Source organism: Desmodus rotundus, chromosome 8, assembly GCF_022682495.2.
Source record: "Desmodus rotundus isolate HL8 chromosome 8, HLdesRot8A.1, whole genome shotgun sequence".
Classification (NCBI taxonomy): Eukaryota; Metazoa; Chordata; class Mammalia; order Chiroptera; family Phyllostomidae; genus Desmodus; species Desmodus rotundus.
The window spans coordinates 117746945-117772060 of NC_071394.1; the positions used below are offsets into that span (position 1 = coordinate 117746945).

Genomic DNA, 25116 nt, shown 5'->3' on the forward strand with positions numbered 1-25116 from the left:
TCGGAAATGTAAAAATGGTATTAGGGCCTTCTGTGAGCCAACAGCACTTGGTTGAAACAAGATCACACAGGAAAGTAATTTACAAACTTTTAAGTTTGTAACGTGGACATAGCCAGGAATTTTCTCAGATATGGGGTACTGTCTTTCCCTATATAACCTTTTATTTAGTCACAAACCTCTTGCTTACTCCAAATATTTGCATGCTTATTCATCTATCAAGAATACATCTGTCAAGAATTATTTACTCTCATAAATTCGTACAAATTTTTAGACTGTATGTCTTCCTTCTCTTTCTATAATGATTGCTTATTTTTTCCCTTCACCCCAAATTTAATGAAACTGATTGAGGAAACTCAGGTGGCCAAAGTAATATAAAAATAATGAAGGACTTGATATTCCCTCCTGGGATCATAGAGCATACCAGAATTTGAAGGTGCCCAGCCCGTCCTGTAATCTGATCTGAAGTCACTGATCTTAATTTTTAACTTTATAAGCTTTTAGCTCTTTGAAAGTTTGGTAAAGAGTTACCTTGAAAATTTCCTTCTTAAACAAATGTATTTAAAAACATTTCTGTGTTTTGTTTTGTTTTGGGGTGGGAGATAAGATCATTTGGAAGGTCTAAAATTATTAGATACATTTAGGTTTTAGTGAAAGGCATAGGTCTTTAAAACTACAAAAGCTGAGGACAAAATAATTATTTTCACATTGCAAACTGAGGTATAAGGTTATGTATGCAAGACTATAAAGGAGGTGCCCAAACTGGCTTGGCCCAGTTTGCATAAGGATATAAAAGGTTTGAGGTTGAACCTACAGAAATGTCTTTGGAGAAAATGATGGTGTACTGTAGCATTTTCCTTACACTTTCTCCTTTCTCATCTTGGGAGAAGGAAGGAGGTCATTTTCCTGTATTAGTGATTTTTGGAGAGCTCTTTGTGTGTACTCTGGAACTTGAACAGCACAGCATGCTGGTGTCCAACTTTCCCCTGAGAAATCTGCAGAGTGAGAGTTTCCAGTTATCAGATCTGGCACCAGGTGAGGAGAGTGAGAGGCACTGGGAACGGCTAGCAGTACCACAGTTTTTGGGAGCAGCAATGCAGACAACGTGAGAGAGAGCTGGGGGTTATTTTAGAAGGGTCCCCACCCAAGACTGCTTCCTCTCCCCTGCTCTCTTTCTGCTTCTACCCTAAGCAGAAAGATGCAGAAAAGTGCTCATGGCTTAGGGGTTGAAAGCAAGCAGCTAGAAGGAAGACCTTGTCCTGTGAAAGAAGCTCTTTCTAGTTAGGAGAAAACATCCTGCAAAAACCCACAAGGCACCACACACACACATACATACACACACACACCCAATCAAGTCTAGGAAGCACCAAACCTGATTGCCCTGATAGCAATCAAGTGAAAACATCTTCTGCAACTTCCTTTCTATTCTCTACACCGAAGGCCTCCAACCCACAGGACCTAGATGTGGGGAGGGAAGGAGAAGCGCATAGAGGACAAGAAGCCTGCAGCCTGAATATGCTTCTAACCCGTGGAGCACAAAAGCTTTAACTTGAAGTTTGGAATTTTGTCTTACACACAAGTAGACATTTTACCTTTTTAATTTTGGGGCACTAAGTAAGTACCTGTAGGACATTTTATTTGAAAGTCACCAGGAAAGTCCTCTTGCTGTAGATTTCAGCCAAGGGTTAAGAAACTTCTAGACTCAAGTTGAAAAAGTGAGTTTGAATGGCAGTTACTGTTTGCTTGAATTTAAATCCTATTTTGAGTAGTATTTGGCTTTGAACATTTTCTTGTAAATCTGAAGTTAATGACCTATTTGACCTTTGGGTAAAAAGGTAAAGATAAATCTTTTCATGACTTTACAAGATAATTTTTCTTTTAAAATAAATTATAGTTTCTGCCTTAGTATTGGCTTATTCAAAACAGCATTGTTTCCTTTGCTAACTTTAGTTCAAAATATAAATGTTCAAGTTGAATAGTTATCTCATTGAATACTATAGTATTTTAAAATTTAACTTAATTACATTGTTATTACTATAATTCATTGAAAGTTAATGTTCATTCACCTTTCGCAAACTTTACCCTAGTAATTAGGATATAGAATGAATCTGTTATGTTTGGTGAAGTGCTGAGATTTTATTTCTTTCTTTGTCAATCCCAAAACCTTTTCTTGGCAGATTCCAGTTGAAAGATTATGATAATGTCTGAAACAGCTTAGTTTATGAAGGTGATTACAAATAAACATTTCTTTGGTAGCTTCTGCAGAAGAATCTAATTTAAATAAATATGGATCATTTAATCATGTCTTGAAAAATACATGAACTCATTCAACTGAAAGTTTTATTTTTATTTTGAGAAGAAACTTGTTAAGATAGGAAATTTGGGTTTTTTAAAGTATGTAGAATTACTACTATTATTTAATTGTCCTGGTAGAATTGACTAACATAATTAGAAAGAAACAAAAGTACATACATAGGAAAAGGAAAAAGCAAAATTATCATTACAAGTAGATTGTTTACCTGGAAAGCCCATGGAATTCAAATGGAAAAACTAATATAAATAAAACTATTATAAACAGTAGAAAAACTAAACAATAAGAAAATTCAGTTACATGGCAGTTATAAAATTACTATATAGGTGTAACCAGTGTGAAAATATGAAGGGATAAAAATTCACATTCATAATAGCAACAAATCATAAATAATACACTGTAGTAAACTTAAAAAGCATGTACAAGATACATATGAATAAAACTTTAAAATGCTACTGAGAGACAGGAAATAAAATCTAGGTAAATGGAAAGATATAAAACTCTTCTTGGTTGGGAAGATTTAATATGGAAAAATGTCAATTCTTCCTAAGTTAATTTTTATGCAATCTCAATTTTAAAAAAATTAAAAAACTAATTCTAAAATATGTTGGAAAATTATGTATAGAAGAGAGACTTAGGTCTATGAAATATAAAGTTATAATAAAGCTCCAGTTGTTAAAGCGGGTATTAATAGTGATTTCACAGAGTAATAGAACAATATAGACTCCAAAATGGATTCAAAAGTACTTGGAAATATTTAGTGGTAAAGGTTGTATTTAAATAGTTAAAGAAAAGTTGTATTGTTTAACAAATGGCTAGCTACTTTGGGAAAAAGTGCTGTGGAAGCTGTACTTTTCACCTCACATCCAATTAGTTCTGGAAGGACAAGATTTAAATGAATATAAAAGAAAATACAAATATACTAAAAATAAACTATAAACAGGAGATAATATTTATAACAGATACTAAAGGACTACCTCTTTAATATATAAAAATGTCATAAATCAGTAAGAAAAAGGCCAATATAAATATTAACACAGAAAAAATATAAATAATTTTTTGAAATAGGAAAAATTGATGAATATTTTCTGGGGACATAATGTACACCTGACAACTTCCCTATCTCTGTAGATAGCAAATTCCATTCTACTACTTGCTCAGTGCAAAAGCTTTAGAGTCATCTTCTCTTTCTCTCACAACCAATTTTCAATTGGTCAGGAAACTGTTTTGCTCTACCTTCAAATTATATCTATTGTAGAATCCTACCACTTTTTACATCAGTCGATGTAAAAAGGTAGAGCTACTACCCTGTTTTGTATCACCACCATTTCTTGCCTGGATTATTGCAATAGCCAATTGTCCTACGTCTGTACTTGCCTCTGCATAGCCTAATCTCATGAAAGTAACCAGAATAATTGTTTTAAAACATTAAATCAGATCAAATGGTATTCTGCTCAGAACTCTGCAATGACTCCCATTTCACTCAGAGTAAAAGCCAAAGTCCCTGCAATGGCCTGAAAGGACCTCCGACGTCTGGCACCTGTTACTTTTCTGACATCATCCCTTGTACTCTCCCTCTTCCTCATTCAACCTCAGCCACCTTGACTTCTTTGATACTTCTTGAATACACATATATTTTCCTACGTAGAACATTTTTCTTTACCTGGAATGCTCTTTCCTTGGATATCCACATGACTAACTCTATGATCTCATTCAGGTCTTTGCTCAAATGTCACCTTTTCAATGAGATTTATTCTGACCACTTTATTGCCTTACATTTTCTTTATTACACAGTATTTTATAACCTCTTACAACACGCTGCGGCCTTTACTTAGTCAGTATGCTTATTGCAGAGTATCTGTTTCATTGGCTAGAATGTAAACTTTGTTTTCTTCAGCAATAGATTCTGAGTGTCTAGACTATGTTCAATCAACAATGAATAAACCAATCCGCAAGACAAATAAACTCAAAGTATGTATAAATATTGCATTCTTTAAAAGTAGATACATTGGTGATATGAATGCTCATAGAGACATACAGTATTGCTGGAAGACCAAGAGAAACTGGAAATGATGGGTGTTTTCTATACTTTTAGAATATGCACCTGTCACTTCTTCGATTAAAAACTGAACTCATAGAACAAATGTAATGCATAACTGAGGCTAATTCTGGAATTCAAAATTCTTTATGAGCCTTAACTTTCTCAGTTTCTTATAACATATTTGATTGTATTACCACTAGGTGGCACATACCTACTGGTAAATTCTTGAAGACAGACAGGATACCCAAACTCACCAAAGTTCATGTTAGCTATATATCGATTTTTTCTAGAGAAATTTCCATACCTTCAGTTCTTTAGTGCTATATCAGCTTTTTGGTGGTTTTTCACTATTTATAATTTCTTACTTAGCATTATTATAGCATTTGAGTTGCAGAAATGTGTTAAAACTGCAAAATACTAGACTAGCTAAGATATCCTTTAGTGTAAGTTTTCAAATTTTTATTGAACTGTATATCTCTACTTTTCAACTTTTTTGATATGAAATAGTGAATGAAATTTAAAGATTTTGTGTACAAAAGTAGATTTTTGTTTGATTAAATTGCTTTGCCCCTTTTATACCAAATGAATCAATGTCCAGGACCACCTGCAATTTAACAACCAATTTCTGAATGCTTCTAAAGTATGCAGAGAGATTAGGCAAATGGGTACTGTGGAGAGTACAAAAGTAAAATCTTATTTATTGCCTCTGTCTTCATGGATTTTTCATTTTATGGGTGGAGACAGCCATGAATGCAAATTAACTATAATACAAATCAGAATGTAGTAAGTAAACAATTAAATGAAAATATTAAGTGTAATGAGAATCTGATAGTCATATTAATTTGGGAACTCCAGGAATAACATGAAATTTGAGAAGAGCCCAGGTAATTTTTATAGTCATTTTTAACCTAGAGATTCTTTGATTGTTTTTCTTTTTGAAATACATTTTTTGAAAAAATAAATAAACATGGAAATAAAGAACAAACTGACAGTAACCAAAGGGGAGGGAGGGGGGATAACGGGAAAGAAGGGGAAGGGTCAAGTCAAGGAAAGGACCCAAGGACAAACACAGTGGGGGCAGGGGCAGGATGGTAGGATTGAATATTGGAGGTGGGTGGGTAGGACAGGGGAGAGTAATGACGGGGGAAATGGGGACAACTGTAACTGAAGAACAGTAAAAACTAAATAAACATTTAGAGAAAAGTGCTGCATTCAAGTAGAATAACATTTACTAAGTACTTCCTGCTCTGGCAAACTATAATCTATTATTTCATTTAATACTCATAAGACTTTTGATGTATGTACAGCTATCCACATATTACAGATGAAGAAATTGAGGTACAGAAAGTTTAAAGAACTTGTATGAATATGTCAACTCTGTGCCATAATACCAAAACTAGATATGAATTGAATTAATTTTCTTACAATAAGAAACTTAGCTTTACAATTTTTACCACTTCAGTATCATTGCAATGTTACTTAAAAGGAAATCAACATTATTCTAATAAAACGTGTTAATATTGACTACTTCGTTACTTTGGTAGTTTTAATTTTTATAACTTCCTAAGTATGATGTGAATCATATTAAAATATTATCTTAGTGAATCAAAAATCTGACCCTTTTGGCTATTAACATGCAAAATCTCTACAATTTCACTATACTCTAAAATAATAATATGATAATAACCAGATACCAGAGTCTAAGTAATACATTGTACATGCTTAAATGAGATTAAGTTCCAGCTCAACAACTAAATCTAATAGATATTAAAAGAAAATTATATATTTACCATGAATCTTATTTTTCTGTGTTTCTTCAGCCAGGAGAATGTAAAAATAGAAAGAAGAGGTGGTACAAAAGTGCACTGCAAGAAGCATACCGTCTTTACGGATGTTCTCCTGAGCAAAGACTGGACACGTGCTACCTATCGAAACAGGGTATATGATTTTGAACTTTTTGCCCAGCCCCTGAATAAGGATTTACTCAGATGCGTGCTTTCTGAAGTATGTATGCACATTTAAAAATCTTTCTTCATAGCTTTGTCCACTGAAAAATTATTTTTGTGTGGATTAATAGTATATCTTTTACTCTCTGAAACTATTTTTTTTAATGACTACAGATACACCCTATTTAAATGCATTGGTTTTAAATTAGCATGTCTGTCATCTTCTTTGCTCTCAGATTGTCTACATAGGTCCTTTTGTGTATTTCAAAGCATATGTTTCAAAATTAGAAGCCATGGCTTTAAAATATATTTCTTGGGTAAAACTTTCATTGGATATGCTGTATTATTTCTGAACAAAGTATTTTTCAAAATGTTTTATTTTTAAATAAATCAAGGCAGAGATAAAAAGGTCATCTTCAATTTTCTTTTTAATTAGGTAAAAATATGATAATATTTCAGGTCGTTTTCAAGCAAAGTTTTCTTGAATCATAGACATGGTTTATAGTTAGCTTTTTAAATGAATTCATCATAAGGAGTAGAGTAGATATAACATTTTTAATTATAAAAGTTATGATTTACATGAAAGTATTGATTTTCAATAAACTTAAATATGATTTTCAATAAACTTAAATATGATTTTCAGTGTTTCTGCTTAGTAACCGTATTTAATTTTTTTATTATTGTTCAATTACAGTTGTCTCGATTTTGCCTCTATTACTCTCCCCTACCCCCCACCCTCCCACATTGAATCCTCCACTCGAGTTGTCCTTGTCCATGGGTCCTTTATACATGTTCCTTGATAATCCTTTCCTTTCTTTCCCGTTATCCCCCTTCCACCTCCCCTCTGGTTACTGTGGGTTTATTCTTTATTTCCATGTCTCTGGTTCTGTTTTGCTTGCTTGTTTGTTTTGTTGATTAGGTTCCACTTATAGGTGAGATCTTATGGTATTTGTCTTTCACTGCCTGGCTTATTTCACTTAGCATAATGCTCTCCAGTTCCATCTATGCTGTCATAAAGGGTAGGGGTTCCTTCTTTCTTTCTGCAGCATAGTATTGCATCCTGGAAATGTACCACAGTTTTTTGATCCACTCCTTTACTGATGGGCACTTAGGTTGCTTCCAGCATTTGGCTATTGTAAATTGTGCTGCTATGAACATTGGGGTGCATAGGTTCTTTTGAATTCGTGTTTCAGGATTCTTAGGGTATAATCCCAGCAGTGGAATTGCCAGGTAAAAAGGCAGTTCTGTTTTTAATTTTTTGAGGAAATTCCATACTGTTTTCCACAGTGGCTGTACTAGTCTGCATTCCTACCAACAGTGCACTAGGGTTCTCTTTTCTCTCCAACCTCGCCAGCACTTGTTGTTTGTTGATTTGTTTATGATGGCCATTCTGACTGGTGTGAAATGTTATCTCATTGTGGTTTTAATTTGCAACTCTCTGATGGCTAGTGATGCTGAGCATCCTTTCATATGTCTCTGGGCCCTCTGTATGTCCTCCTTGGAGAAGTGTCTGTTCAGGTCTTTTGCCTATTTTTTAATTGGGTTGTTTGTCTTCCTGGTGTGGAGTCATGTGAGATCTTTATATATTTTGGAGATCAAACCCTTGTCTGAGGTAACATTGGCAGCTATATTTTCCCATGTGGTTGGTTCCCTTTTCATTTTGCTGATGTGTTCTTAAGCCGTGTAGAAGCTTTTTAATTTGATCAGATCCCATTTGTTTAGTCTTTCCTTTATGTCCCTTGCTCTATGGGGGGACATATTGGTGAAAATATTGCTGCATGGAATGTCTGAAAGTTTCCTGTCTATTTTCTCCTCTAGGACTTTTATGATGTTGCGACTTATATTTAAGTCTTTTATCCATCTTGAATTTATCTGTCTTACGAAGCCCAGCCTTTTCACTTTATCACAGTAATATTTTTTCTCCTTTAGAAAAGTTTAACATATATACTTTAAAACTTATGTGTGAAAAAATTTTATTTGAGAAAATGTTTAAATATTAATGCAGCCACCTAATTTAAGATTTTAAAGCAAATATATAGGTTAGAAAAGAGTAGAATAAGAATAACAAGCACGCTACTCTGGCTTACTCTGAGACGAGGGAAAGAGACGTTTATTATCATAAATATGATTTTATTCCTTGTATTGAAAATACAGTGTCTCTGTTATAATGCAATAAAGGTTGCATTCACTCTGTTGTCACAAATAAAATTTTATGATTTGCATGTAAGCAAAATAATACTTGAAATAATGAGTTTTTTAAAACATTAATAACTTGAAGTAATATAGTCATTTACTTAAAACATTATACTGTAGCCATTTCATACTAGCAATAGACCCACTCTCAATAAGTTATGGAACTTTGCCTTTGACACTTTTGTGTATGCCAGGTTATTTATGTCTGGGTCCTTGGGCATTCTGGCTTGTCCAGAGACCCTAGAGATGGCTTATTTTTCATTGGGTCTGCAGCAACAGACCATTTTCTCGCTGGAAGTCTGATAATTTTTGCATATAGAATTTGATGTAAGTCAGCCTGACTATTGAGAGCCTTTTGCCCAAAGACTTTCACTTTCTCCAAAGAAGCTAAAATGGAGGGGTATGAACAGACTACTAGGAGTTCATTCAGTCTTTGCCATAACTGTCTCACTCACTTGATAGTCACTCTTCACTATCTCCAAAGTAGACAATTTGATCCTTGTGTCTGCTTAGCTTTCAGGGTGAATTCTCGTACACATTTAGCTTTTCACTGAGTTTAAAAGTAGTTTGGAGAGATAATCAGCTGCTATTTAGATATTTTACAAAAGATGAGTAACTTAGAAACAAACCATTTATTTAATCATAGCAACTTTGAGGATTTCTTCATCCCAAAATTTCTTCTTCCATCCTGGAAATAATTACTACTGATTTTTTGGGCGTCAATTCTTCCTGCCCTGCAGAAATTGGCACACTATTATGTTTGATGCAACTCTTTCTTTGCTGAAATCTTTAGAGTCAGTAAGTGATATGTAATTATAGACCCAGTTGGACTATGGCAAATTCAAAGTCCTGTCCACATGATGGGGTTGTCCTGTACTTGTTGCGTTAACTGTTACTCCAAATGAGCGATTCTTCTGCTGGGGCTAGGAAGCTTTCTCTTATATTGGAACATTCATTATAATTGTATTTTCAAAATGAATAGGGTATTATCTATATAGTCTTTTTATAGTTCAGCTTTAGGATTTTGTATTATTTATAAAATTAATATTTTTTTTACATGTTCTACATTTTAGACTAAATTTCCCTATGTCTACCTTTTTATCAGAATTATTTTTAAAAATAATTTTATTTTTAGAGAAATTTTAGGTTTACAGCAAAATTAAACAGAAAGGGCAAAGTTTCCATATGCTCCTTACCCCTCCATCATCAATAATCCTCATCATAGTAGTAGATTTGCTACAATCTATGAACCAACATTGACACTTATCCTCCAAAATCCATAGTTTATGTTAGGGTTCACTCTTTGTGTTAAACATTCTATGGATTTTGACAAATGTATAATGGCATGTATTCACCATTGTAGTATCATACAGAATCTTTTCATTGGCCTAAAAATGCCTTGAGTTCCACCTAGTCATCCCCCCTCTTTCCCCACACCTCCATCAACAACGGGCAACCACTGATCTTTTTACTGTCTCCATAGTTTTACCTTTTACACAGTGTCATATAGTTGAAATCATACAAGATAATAGCCTTTTCAGATTGGCTTCTTTCACTCAGTAGTATGCATTTAAGTGTCATCCATGTCTTTATAGCCCTTTTTTTAGTATTGAATTATATTACATTGTTTTTGTGTACCAGAGTTTATCCATTGATCTACTAAAGGACATCTTGGTGGCTTCCAAGTTTTGGCAATTACAAATAAAGCTGTTAAATATATCCGTGTAAAGATTTTTGTGTGGACATAAATTTTCAACCCTTTTGGGTAAATACTGAGGAGCACATGGTAAGAGTATGAATCATATGGTAAGAGTATGTTTAGTTCTAGAAGAAGTTACCAAACTATCTTCCGAAGTGGCTGTGCCATTTTGGATTCTCACTGGCAGTTAGTGACAGTTACTGTTCCTCCACATCCTCACCCACCTTTGGCGTTGTCGTTGTTCTGGTTTTGGCCGTTCTAATAGGTGTGTTATGGTGTCTCATTGTTTTAATTTGAAATTCTTTAATGACATATGGTGAACATTTTTTTCATATGTTTGTTGCTATTTGTAAATCTTCTTTGGTGACATGTCTGTTCATTTCTTGTTTTTTATTAAATCTAGCGGTTTATTTTCTTACTAAGTTTTAAGAGTTCTTTGTATATTTTAAATATCAGTTCTTTGTCAGATATGTATTTTGCAAATATTTTTTCCACTTTATGGATTATCATCTCATTCTCTTGACAGTGTCCTTTGCAGAGCAGCCATTTTTAATTTTAATAAATCCAGCTTATCACTTATTTATTATGGACCTTGCCTTTGGTGTTATATCTAAAAAGTCATCAGCATATACAAGGTCTTCTAGATTTTCTTCGGTTACCCTCTAGGAGTCTTACTGTTTTTTCATTTTAAACTTAGATGGGTAATCTCTGTTGAGTTACTTTCTGTGAAAGATTTAAGGTCTATGTCTGTATTCAGTTTTTAGCATGTGGATATCTAGTTGTTCCAGCACCATTGTTGAAAATACTGTGTGTTTTTTCCATTATATTGTCTTTGCTTCTTTATCAAAGATCAGTTGACTATATTTATATGAATTTATTTCTGGGCTCTCTAGTCTGTTTCATTGCTATATTTTTTTATTAGTTTTCTCAATACTCACCGTCTTGATCATCATAGCTTTATCGTAAGCCTTGCAGTCAGGCAGAGTCAGTACTTTGACTTTGTCCTTTTCATTACTGTCTTAGCTGTTCTGGGCCTTTGCTTTTCTCTGTAAACTTTAGAATCAGTTTGTTGATGTCCACAAAATAACTTGCTGGGATTTTGATTGAGATTGCACTGAATCTATAGATCAGATGGGAAAGAACTCATATCTTGACAACACTGAGGCTTCCTATCCATAAATATGGGTTATATCTACATTTATTTTGTTCTTTGATTTTGTTTATCAAATGTTTTGGTTTTCTTCATATAGATCTTGTTGATATTTTATCAGGTTTATGCCTATTTCATATCGGGGGTGCTATTGTAAATGGTAATGTGTTTTAATTTAAAAGTCTACTTGTTCATTGCTGTACTTGACTTTTATGTATTAACCTTATTTGGAACCTTATTTGTTCCAGGACTTTTTTTATTCTTTTGAGTTCTCTACATACATTATCATGTCATCTGTGAACAAAGTTGCTTTTATTTCTGTCTTCCCAATCTGTAACTTTTCTTTTCTTGTGTTATTGCACTAGCTAGGAGTTCCAATAAAATATTGACAAGAGTAGTGAGGGGAAGCATCTTTGACTTATCCCTGATCTTAGTGGAAAAGCTTTGAGATTCTCTCCATTAAGTATGTGTTAACTATAAGTTTTATGCAGATTCTTTCTATCCAGTTGAGAAGTTTCACTCTTTTCCTAGTTTGCTGAGAGTTTTCATCAAAAATGCATGTTGGATTTTGTCAAGTGCTCTGTCTACATCTATTCATACGATCTTGTCACTTTTCTTCTTTAGCTTGTTGATGTCATGTGGATTACATTAATTGATTTTGAATGGTGATACATTAATGTTCAAAATCCAACTGAACGTTGAACGAGCTTTGTGTACCTGGGATAAGTCTCACTTGGTTGTGGTGCATAATTCTTTTCAAACATTGTTAGATTTGATGTGCTAATATTTTGTTGATAATATTTATATTTATGTTCATGAAAGATATTGGTGTATAGTTTTCCTGTACTGTCTTTATTTGGTTTTGGTATTAGGATAGCACTGGCCTTATCTTAAATTCATACTTGCTAGACTTTTCTGGTTTTGACAGAGGGGTGTTAAATTCTCCAATTAGAATATTGGATTTATCCATTTCTCTTTGATTTCTATCAATTTTGCCTCACATATTTTGACACTCTGCTGTTTGATGCATTTATATTGATGATCATTATGTCTTCTTGGAGTATTTATCATTATGCAATGCTCCTCTTCACTTCTTGATAACTTTCCTTTCTTGAACTCTGTGCTCTCTGCAATTAATGTAGCTACTGCTGCTTTCTTTTGAATAGTGTGAATATGGTATATTTTTCTCTATCCCTTTACTTTTAATCTATATGTGTCTTTATATTTAAAGTGAGTTTTTTGCAGATGACATATAGTTAGGTCCTGTTTGTTGATTCACTCTTGACAGTCTCTGTCTTTTAATTGGTATATTTATATCATTGTCATTTAAAGTACATATTAACATAGAAGGGATTAATAACTAATATATTTGTTTTTCTTTTCTTTTTGTTTTCCTTGTTCTTTGTTTCTATTTTTTTCTTCCACTCTTTTTTGGCCTTTTGCAATTTTAATTGAGCATTTTATATAATTCTGTTAACTATCCTTTCTTGGTGTATCAATTATACTTTCTTCTTAACTTTTTAAAAGTGGTTTATCTAGAGCTTGGAAAAACTCATTTACAGTGATCCAAGCCCACTTTCAAATAACATACACTATTTCACTAGTAATGTATGTACCTTGTAATAAAATTTTACTAATTCTCCTGTTCTTTGTATCACTGCTATCACTCTTTTCACTGAAGATAAGTGTATATATATATGCACATATATGAATATATTTCGCTATCATTTTGAACTATTGCCTGTTAGATACTTTAAGAATATGAAAAATAAAAGTTTTTATTTTGCCTTCACTTAGTCATTCTCTAATATCTTTCTTTCTTTCTATAGATCTGAGTTTCTGACCTAGATACTTTTTCTTCTCTTTTGACATTTCTTGCAAGGAAGGTCTATTGGTAACAAATTCCCTCAACTTTTCATCATCTGACAAAGTGTATACTCCTTTATTTTTGAAGGTAATTACATCATGCACAGAATTCTAGTTTGGTGGATTTTCTTCTTTTCAGTACTTGAAGTATTTTGCACCATTCTCTTCTTGCTTGCATACTTTTAGAGGAGAATTAGTATGAAATTCTTATCTTTGCTTCTGTATAGGTAAGGCACTCACCTCCCTGCTCCCTCCCCACCACCAGCTTCTTTCAAGATTTTTTCTTTATCTTCGATTTTATGTAGTTTAAATATGATATGCCATGGTGTAGTTTTTATTGGTATTTATCCTGCTTGGTATTCTCTGAGCTTTTGGATCTATGGTTTAATGTCTGGCATTAAATTTGGGGGAAAATTTTTAGGTATTATTCCTTAACATAAGAATCTGTTCTGTCTGTGTTTTCCTTTTGGTATTCCTGTTACACATATGTTACACTTCTGTGGTTGTGCCATAGATCTTGGATATTCTCTTCTGTTTTTATTTTTCCATCTTTTTTTCCTCTGCTTTTCAGTTTTAGACATTTCTGTTGATATATCCTCAAGCTCAGAGATCCTTTGCTCAGCTGTGTTCAGTCTATTGATGAGCCCATCAAAGGCATTCTTCATTTTTGTATAGTGTTTTGATCTCTAGCATTTCTTTTTTATTCTACCTCTTAGAATTTCCATCTCTCTGCTAACATTCTCCATCTGTCCTTGCATGGTGTCTACTTTTAACATGCAAACCATTAATATTATATATTAACCATAGTTGTTTTAAATTCACCATTTGATAGTCCCAACATCTCTGGCATATCTTTGTCTGCTTTTGATGCTTGCTCTGTCACTTCAAACTGGGTTTTTTGTTTGTTTTTTATTTGCCTTTTAGTGTGCCTTGTAATTTTTGGTTGAAAGGAGAACATTAATATGAATTCATCCAACAGCAGAGTGTCAAAATATGTGAGGCAAAACTGATAGAACTCAAGGTGAAATTGATGAACCTACTGGTGTAATTGGAGACTTTTTAACATCTCTTATCATGAATGGACTGGGTAAAAGGAACTGTGGTAAATAGGCCTTTAGTAGTGCAGTGATAAGATATGTTGGGTAGTGGTAGCATTTTATAGTCCTATGATTAGGTCTCATTCCTGGGCTTTGAACTTCGTAAGTAAGCATCTGTCTGTCTATCTATCTATCTATCTATCTATCTATCTATCTATCTATCTGTCTATCTGTCATTTCTCTATCCATTAAGTGGTGCAGGATGGCTAAAGGGGGTTGGAGTTGGATATTTCCTTTCTCCCACATGGAAGGCTAAAGCTGGCGGGATTTGGGTAGTTCCCTTTCCCCAGGTTGGTCGGGCTCTGAAAAATCACAATAGGTGAAGCTCAAGTAAATTAGTCTCTTGAGGGCAGGCTTTGTTAGGAAGAACTGAATGCTCTGGCATATTTCAAAATGTTTTTTTTCCCCTTCCACTGCCTGAAGTGGGAGGAGAATTTTCTCCAGTCTTTGCTGTGAGAACCCAGTAGAGCTCCCGGAGATAAACTCACAAAAGTGTGTCTTCCTCTCCCTTGGCTGGGTCCCCTCCAGCAGTTCGTCAGCTACAGCTTATGTGTTCCTACTCTGGCACTGACATTTGTAGGGGTTTCTGCTCTGCTGAGTTGTGAGTCTTTATATTTGCTCGTCTGTCTCCCCAGATTTGGGGGCAGTAATCTGCCATGTGACCTCATTTGTCTGAGGTATCTAAGAAAAGTTACTGATTTTCAATATTTTTTTCGGCTTTTTACATGTTGTTGGGACAGAGTGGTGACTTCTAAACTGGGCTAGCCTCTGTTTTTTTAGGAAAATACTCTCAGTTGTCACATTTAAAGAAGCACATACTGACAGTTTTTCTGAGGCTATGAATGGACAAACTTTAAAAAATTATTTAAAGAAGAGAAGCTATTGATTTATGATAATTGTACTCCTCTCTAATATGGTTGTAAATATTTAACATTTGTTATGGGTCATGAAACATAACCACCTATACGTGGGAACATTTTTATTTTCTACCCACAGTTCCCTTTTTGCTCTTCAAAAATAAGATGTGGCTATAGCTCAGAAGTAAAGGCCCTTTCAATTATCCAAATCTACATGTCCTGTTATTAATAGGAAAATCACCAGTAATTGTAGTTTTTAAGTATTATATCAGGATTTCCCTTTGGCATTTGAAAATCAGAGTGGTAGTTGATATTCCCCGAAAACACTCCCGTGACATTGGGAGATGGTTCGGTAGCTTTTGGACATAAAATTTTCTTTGAACAATAGCTTAGATATTTCTGTTCCTAATTTATCTATCTCCCTACTGAAAATTTTACATAAGAATAATGTATATTTTGAGGAGAAAAAACGAATTTCTATTCTCTTTTCATTAGTATTCAGTCAGGGTCCATTGGATCCAATTTTAGTTTTTGAGATACTTTTGTGGGCAGTTTTAACTATTTGTAAAGATTAATATTGCATCATGACTTTTATTGTTTTTGGAGGTCTTCAAAAGAACAAGGAGAGAAATTTTTGATACAACAAAACTAATTTTATCTTGTAATTATTATCAGGTTCTACTGGGCCCTTTTATAAATCTAAAATATATTATGGAAATAATATGGGATTTCATTGGTCTTATTTTTTGTGTGTCTTGAAATCTTTTGCCATTTTTATCATTACCCATCATTTATTCCCAACTATGTTATGAAGAATAAGATTATTTATTTAAATAAAAAATGATAGAATCACTTAAAAAGTAATTTATATCATCACTAATTCCTGATACTCAAAAAGGTTAAGGTTTAGATATTTCTTCTTCTTTTTCTTCTCTCTCTCTCTCTCTCTCTCTCTCTCACACCCACACCCCCACACACACACACAACACACAAAAATGTCTTTGTTAGACAAATGGAAGAGAACATTGTTGATTACCTATTATCTATCAGACGTTGTTTTAGGAACTTTATTTACATGGAGTATAGTATTTAGATTTTATAATATACCATTAAGGCAATAATTATTACTTCTGGTTTATAAATAAATAAACTGAAGTTATAAGAATATAGAGTGTTTTTATATCTTATACAGTCTAGGATAGTATTTTATACTGTGTAACTGTTCTATGAATTTTGATTAATAACTTATATTAATTTAAGTAAAATGTGTATTTTACATCCATACAAGGTTTTGAATAAAATACAAGTACACTTATTAATTGTAAAAAATATTGAGCACCTATTACATATGAAACATGATCCCTGCCTTAAAGGCATATTCTAGTTTTGCAGAGTGTTTAGACATATATAGAAGTAACCATAATTTAAAGAAAAAAATTCTGTGACCTAAGATGACTCTGGATTTACTAAAGAGATGGGTCTTTCTCCTAGTTGTTTGTATTTTTCTTTAATGTTAAATGTAACCCTAAACTTTATTGTTAATGTTCATAGCTCTTTCCATTTTTCATTACCATAATATTAAAGTTTGAAAAATATATCTATGAACAAATGTTTACATATAACCTACTGAGCTATGGGGTTCCAGATTGAAAAATTTTAAATGTACTGTTTATGGCAATAATTTTTACTAGTACATACACAAAGATGCACACACACAATTTTGTACATATCAGAAATAATATGTTGAAATAATTTTCTATGTTCTATTTAGTTACTAAGTATTCTGGTTTCAGGAGCAGTAGAACAAGAAATGGTACTGGTTGTTTTCATTCTGGCTGACTCTTCCTTCTGAGGCACTGTTGGCAGCTCAGGGGTCCCAAATGGAAGCAACTAACATCTTGGAAAGACAGTTAGATGGTTCTGGCCCCACTGTGTGACCTCCAGCAGGGAATTTAACTTGTCTTAGCTTCCATGTTGCAAGATTATGATGAGGATTAAATGAAGTAATGTCTCTGTAAAGTCATTATCTTATGTCTGTCATGCAGTAAATGTGTAAGTGGAGGTACCTGGGATTTAATTCCAATTCCTTTGTACTCCAGAGCATACAAACTGACCAGAATCTACAAGTACTATATACCTGATGCTAAATGAAAGACATCCATCCAATCAACCAGTCAGAGTTAAGGGAAGAGGTTTATTAAATCAGTATTCAAGTCCCTGATGTTATTATAATTACTTTTGAATGACTTTGCTCTACTCAAATCTGGTAAGCGGAGTTTATCAACATTTTGTTCAAAAGAACCACTGAGAACACATACCACAGTATGAGACAATAGAAAATTCTGATTGTGTAACTTCGCATTTATTTGAACAGGAGCACAGGCATGTTTTCTGAAGCAGCCATACTTTATTGTCTTACAGACAAATCCAAAGCTGTTGGAAAAGTTGCTGTGGTGGCCAAGAAAAGGGTAAGATCATGGTTTATGATATAAAGTATATAGACTTCAAATTCCATTGATTAATACTATATAAAATAATTAAATGAGTATCTAAAAGCAAAATAACAATCAATTTTTTCTTCTAAATTTTAGTTGACTATATGTTTTCTTTATTAGACTGACACTAGAAATTTAGTACTTATTGTTACATCAGTGTTACAGAATTATCGGATGTTAAGGCAATAGAAAATTTTAAGTTAAACAATTGTTTTTATTTACATTATAGGTCACACACATACTCTCATATACTAAAATATTTTATTTTTTATGCCATATTATTATAATGCATGCAATTTCATGGAATATATGAATTAATAGTCACAGCTAAATACAGACTTTACCTCAAAGTTGTGTGAGAACGACATCAGCTGTTTGAGTGAATTTAAACCTAGGATCTTTTTAATGAAAATTCATAAAGTCACTAGCATTCTTAAAGAATTTTTAAAATTTAACAGGTCACTCTGTGTATTGTATGCACAGCAATGTTTAACTCTACTTACTGTCAAAACTATGATTGGGATAGGATTAACCTTGACATTGTCTTCAAGTGACAATATTCTTGAGAGGATACCACTGAAAAAGGAAGGTCAGAGTTTAAATTCTTCCAGACAAATAGTATATTGTTGTCATGAAAAAAAAATTGTGGTGGAAAGGAAAGCCTGTACCTGTGCCGTTTCCATATTGAGTAACGGGGCTGCTGCAGAGTGGAGACAGGGAAGGTAGAACGTAACCCAGGGGAACAGAAAAGGGTGCCGGGCATGAACTTGTAGATAAACAGGCAATGAGATGAATATTGTTTTTGTATTCTAAATATGTATATTTTATGAGTTCTTTTAAACTGAGATTTTGTTTTATCCTTTTGCTTTTTAGCTGGTATTTAAAAGGGAACTGGACTTTTCATTTGTTAAGTAATGTCGATGTACTTCTGTGGAGGAATGCAGTATGGTAGAAGGCAATGTTGCCCTCTGGAAAAGAAAAGCAATAGGACTGTGTGTCTGTCTGAAGAGTTGAGCTGGAATGAGTGAGGTAGTACAGGATTGTTAATGTGGATGGAATTGTTTATTTCCGTCTCTGCTAAAGGATATTTTGAATCAAAAATGACAAAGATAATAATAACTGACATTAATACGTATTGCTTGATTTTTACCAGTGATTCTCAGTGAAGGTGGTACTGTGCCTAGGACAGTGCTCGTCATAGTGGGGTCCATGGGCCAGAGCTGTTCTGGGCGCCATTTATTTTTGGTCTGCAAAGACCTAAGAGCCAAAAAAATGAGAATAACCATTTAGAAATTTGTATAGTAATTTGACAGAGTAATTTTTGTCTGTTGAATGTAATAATAAAATGGAATTTGTATTTTGTATGTCTTCATTTTTTTTCCTAGTGACTTAAAAAAATGATAATGTATAGATCTCAAGTAGATTGACATGGAAAACTGGTCCATTACCGCACATAGTTTGAGAGATATTGCTCTATGGGCTGTTTTAGGAGTTTGTGGAAACATATAGTAATTTGGGGGAATACAAGGCATTTTTTAGGACAAAGGTTAAGAGCAGAAGATATCTTGCAATGAATGGAACAAGTCTGTAACAAGAACTGCCCAACTGTTGGCATGACTTTTGAATACACTGCTGGACTCAACAAACTACAGATTTAACTGTGTAGTGACATAATATCAAATGATACTGAAACATGCTAGACAAAAAACCAAGGAATTTAGAAGTCTTATTATGGAGAGGGAAGCTGAAATGGAATAAACATACTATTCTCAAAAATTATCGAATAATCTACTTATTGTCAACATACTGTAACATTTTACACTATATATTTAGCTGTATAGGGTGGAAATGAAGTTACTTAGAGTTCTACCTGCAAGCCTCTGCCACTCTCCTAGTGCCCATCCTTCAGCTCTTCATCCCTGTGGCTGCCTCTTAAGATACATGTGAGTGGCGTAGGCGCACCTACCTGACCACACCACTTCCCAACGGCCGCAGTCTGAAAGGAGGAGACTAAGTCACACTAATCTCTTTGAGGCCCGCTTGATTATTTGTTATTTTTTTTAATTGAAGGAACTAGATTCTTCTGTGTCTCTTCCTGCTCTAATATTCCATGACCTATGAAATACATATAACCATTCAGTAAGTACTTTTAGAATGTGAAAAGACTTGTGCAGACCAGAGTAAGTATCTGAGGCAATTAGCCTGGAAATAAAAATATATTTTTAAAAGGATAAAAAAGTAGTATGCCAGGAAGGGTAGAGGAGTAGCTAATGGTGTTGCCTACTATGGATTCTGAAAAGTTTGTGTGTGTGTGTGTGTGTGTGTGTATACATTCAGGAAACAAAAAACTATGGTGGAAAGAATGCAAATTATGAATGAGCCACATCTGCCTTCAAAGGCTAGTTCTCCTTCTTAGTTGTTGTATAATATTAGGCAAGTTAACACTTCTGTATCTCATTGAATTAATCTCTGCATTGGGAACAATAATAATTACCTTGCATGATTGCTATAAAGGTTAATATGAAAAGCAATTATAATAGCATATAGTTATTGTATTTTAGTAGGTGCTTGTATAATAAATGCCAGTACTTTTTTCCCTAATTTCTCCTTAAAAAGAGATAGGAAGTAAGGATGCAGGGACATTTTAAATTATCAGACTTATGATAGCATCATAGTTCTATTAGATAAAGTCTTAGATACAAAAGTATTTTTTAAAAGGAGGCCCCACATTTTAATCATTATTTATTTTTTCAAAGTAATATAATAACACTGTATTTGGAGGATAGAATTTTTAAAATCATCTAAGATTTATCACATTAATTAAGCTAATTTTTATTAATTTGTTGCATGTTTACAGTTACTTCTTTGTACCTATGCTTAAATATAACATGTATATGTAGTTTATTAACATAAATGGAATGAATTTAAACTCTACTGTTCCACCTAATCATATTTTGTTGACATCTTCTGAAGTCAAAGGTCTGCCAGATCTTAAGTGGTTGCATAGCACTTTGTTTTCTGGAAATGTCTTTATTGAACAATTTCCTCTAGGAGTGTCCAACCTTTTGTTGTCTCTGAGCCACACTGGAAGAAGAATTATCTTGGGCCACACACTAAAACTCAAACACTAATGAAAACTGCTGAGCAAGCAAAAGGTTTAAGTAAATTTAGGATTTTGTGACGGGCCTTATTCATAGCCATCCTGGGCTGCATGTGGCCCACGGCACAGGCCACGGGTTGGACACCCCCTAGACATTTAGGTTGATTCAGTTTGCAAAATTACAAATAAAAAAGCAGCAACATCATTGTACACAAATCTCTGTGTTTGCGTAAATATTTTGATAGGAAAAATTACTAGAAGTAGGCTTTCTGGTTCAAAGAATAAGCACATTTAAAATTTTGCCAATTTGCTGAACATCCCTTACCAAAAACATCTGACAACATTGTTGTACCAATTACAGTCCCATGATTAGTTTAAGGGAATGACTAGACTGGCTTCGCTTGCCAATTCTAGCCATTTTATAGTCAGTCTTTTTTTCTTTAAAAGTTAATACTTTGACAATATGTTGCAAACATTTTTCAGTTTTTCTTTTAAATTTTATATAGCTGTTTTGCTACACTTGTACAATAAAACTTCTCTTTTGGGGCGTTAGAGCTTTAGTGACATGCTTTACAAGACTGCTTTTTCGTTAAAACAAAATATGTTTTAATTCACTTACAGTTCTCCTATTGCTGTCAGTAACATTTCAGTGTGAAAAACCAAAGCAAAATGAATGAAGAGACAAGTCAGTTGATAGAGCCAGGATTCTCTCTATTCATTTGCTTCAGTTTTTTTCAATGTAGAAGATTACATATTTCTAATTAAGACTATCCCAGGAATTTGTTACTAACGGGAAAAGAATCTCTTTTTCATTGTTTTCTAATGTTTTTGGCTTATATATAAAAATCATGCACATATGTATGGGCATCTTTTTTTCTAACATTTTACTTTTATTAACACCAAAAGTTTAACTTACATACTTTGAAAGACACAATTAATGACCACTCTTTTGATTTATACATTTATGTATGAGGAATTTAGGCTACTTTTTCCCACTGAAAAAATACTTTTCTCTGAAATTATTGGAAAGATTCTTCATAATAAGCAGGGCATTTTCATTAGCCCAATAGCAGGATAAGTTGCTTATATTTTATGACTAAATGGATATTTATGTTAATTAAAAAGCTTACTTACTAATATGGACTTCATATATTGCAATTCACTTGATTCACTTAGCTTCATATTCATCTTCCCCCAAAGATAAGCATTATAATAGATCCCTACTTCTAGCCCCCGGCAGAGAACAATCTCAGAAAGAGTGGTAATCGGAGGAAACACTTCGCAAGAGTCTCAGTCAGGCTTCAAAATGCATTTAATTTCCATTTGGCTTCTACTTTGTGGGCACCATTCACTTTTCCTTGGGCCGAGGTTCCCCAAACTTGAACCATTCAGGTATTCCATCACCATTTTCCATGCTGTTAGTTACTATAGTGGTCTTTCATCTGACTTACCATTTTCTTAATTTTTTTTATTGAGGTCAAATTTAAACATGTGAAATGCACAGATCTTAAGCATAGAGTTTGATGAGTTTTAAAAAAATATATACACTCATGTAACTTCCTCTGTGATCAAAATAGAGACTATTTTTATCACCCCCCAAAGTTTCCTAATCAAATTTTAAAATGTAAATGTACTCTTTTGATGTGCATTTGCACTTTTCAAATACATAAAAATAAATATATATTAACATAGAACATTGTCCATTTATTTCTTTAAATCAATCAGTGGAAACCTTAAAATAAAACGTTCTTTTCATACTAATTTCAATTATCCTATGCTCAGAATCAGCAGAGGGAAACTATAAGGCACTGTTATGAAATAGGCTTCCAGGGGAATAGTTTTTAACAAAATACTCTTTAGTGTCTTAATAACTAACCACCCTTGATTACCTATTTTATCTTAAAATAAAATCTGTAGGAATTCTATAGGATAACTGTCAGTAGTAAAATATTAAAATTAGGCAAAATGGATTAATCTCTGATATCCTTTTATAATGCCATTTATGAGAGCAAGCAAAGATCCCTTGATTCACAGTAACTATTTTCTGGTGTAGATGATTGTATTTGTTCTTTAAATGATAGGAAAGTCTACTTTGGGACTTGTATATTTGCTTAATTTAACCCTTGTTTTGATTTGACTTTCAGTCCATGGATCTGACTTTAGCCAAACTGACCTTCTTGTTCTAAGACAGGTAGTGGCATTGGGAGGAGCTGGGGAGTAGAGGGGAAATGTGCATCCGGGTGAGTATAGCGGACTTGAAATCTCTATTGATTTTCTTCCCTGAAGATAAAGCAACAGTGTCCTAGTGGGAGGGGCATGTTATTCTCCAAGTTCACAGGGTTTGTAGTGGGAGAGGTGTTGGCTGGGAGTGGCTATAGAGGGCAGTTTTCCCATCCACAGGACTGTCGCGCGGCCTCTTTTTGCAGGGTTGCAGCTCTGAGGGGTGCTGTAGAAAGTGGAAGTGAGCAGGGATGTTGGTGCTGCCTCCCCAAGCCAGTGATTTGTCCCAGGGCAGTGATTTATTCGAGAAAATTCATTTTAGTTATGCAGATCTGGCGCTTGGTAAATGGAAATTCATGAGTGTCAGCAATTTTTTCTTCTGTCTTGTAAAAATTATTTTTATCCTAATTGCTAAAAAACAAATAAGTTTTGAATGTCACCATTTATGACAATAGAAACATTGTATTAATTTTTGTTTATATACAAGGCCCACTGAAAAATTCATTCAGATATTAGTTCATTTGGAGTTTTGAAATTTTAGTAATACCTAAAAACTGATGTCACAGATTCCAGAAATTCAAAACTTTTCGACCATAACTTTCCATATTTTAACTTAGAGCCAGAAGGCAAAAAAGAGAATTCTACCAAATATGATTGCTCTTTTGTTAAGAAATAAAAACTTCTTCAATTTGAGTACCAGTTATCACATAAGGAAATTTCTAGGTGTTGCCCGTTGTTATTTGGGACTAAAGTTTCTTCAGTGTATTTTTGCTGATTATATTCATTGCTGGCATAACCCTTTCTCTCTGACCCAGCGGCACATGGGTCATGCCTCCAACATCAAGCTACACACGAGGTGAACCTGGGTTTCTTTTAAAGGTTAGACTATTTCTCACTCACCATCTTCCTCATTCCATTACATTAAAACTAAAGACAATATTACTCATTGAAGAGAGTGGCTATTGATACAACATACCATTGGAATTTGGATAATGAATTTGTATTTTATAGATTGTAGCTATTGCCTTAGCTATTAAATGATCTTTCCATGCCTAATAGTGAAAACTACTGTTTTCCTAATTGCAAAGTAAAAATGTAAAATACAATGTCAATGAAAATTAGTAGAATTTCCTTATAACTTAATGAAAATTCATCTATAACTTCAAATTTATAAATATTTGCCTTCTGCCCACCAATCTTCCAACTTTTCACTTATTGGGTTGGCCAAAAAGTTTGTTTGGTTTTCTTGCTGTAAGATGGCTCTAGTAGTGCTTAGTTGTCTTTAACCTCATTTGAAACAATTTTGTTAGATTGTATTGTGACAGCTGTCATATCAACATGCATTTAAAATACTTCTCAAAATTGGTGAATTTTTGTGTAGCCATTTTAATATTGAAGATGGAAGAAAATACACATTTTCAACATATTATGCTTTATTATTTCAAGAAAGGTAAAAGCACAACTGAAACACAAAAATAAATTTGTGCAGTGAATGGGGAAGGTGCTGTGACTGAAACAGTCAGGTAGACCGGTTGAAGTTGGTACGATCAAATAGAGACATTAATTGAAAATAATCAACATTATACCATGTGGGAGATAGCTGACATACTCAAAATACCCAAGTCAATAAACTTATTGGTGAAAACGAAAGTGTGTCTTATGTTTTACAGACAAAACTAAGTGGACTTTTTGGCCAACCCAATATACTAGACAAGATAAACCTATTTTCTTTCTTTGAAGACCTATAAATTATTACTTTTTAATTCTTTAAAATATTAATGACTTCGAAATGCTATTTATCTTTTTTTTTGCTTATGTATTTCTTACTTCCACTTTGCTCCAAAACTTATTTGCTTACCATGAAACATGTATATTAGGTACATGCCTTAAATTTTTGCTCCCCACTTAGTGGAGAACACGGTTACCCGGACTATATAAAGGGAGGTATACTTTCCATGTCCTTTCATGAATCTGGATACAAGACTGTCCTCTGTTTGAACCTCTGTAATCATCCGAAACTTGATATAAAGACTGGGATCTAGATAATATTTTTTAAAGAATCTTCTTTTAAATTTTGCTATTATATAGGTAGAATCTGTTTATTCCTATGTAGGAGAAACATCTTTTACACAGTGCTGACAGTG

At 33.5% G+C, this 25116-nt stretch overlaps 1 protein-coding gene across 1 annotated transcript in view; it reads left to right on the top strand.

The window, feature by feature from the left end:
• Positions 1–25116, top strand: part of ZCWPW2 (zinc finger CW-type and PWWP domain containing 2) — a 96766-nt gene that overhangs the window by 54746 nt on the left and 16904 nt on the right. The window contains exons 5-6 of the mRNA XM_053929266.1: positions 6170–6287; positions 17579–17625. Of these exons, the coding sequence (XP_053785241.1) occupies positions 6170–6287; positions 17579–17625 (165 nt within the window). The remainder of the gene's footprint in view (positions 1–6169; positions 6288–17578; positions 17626–25116) is intronic.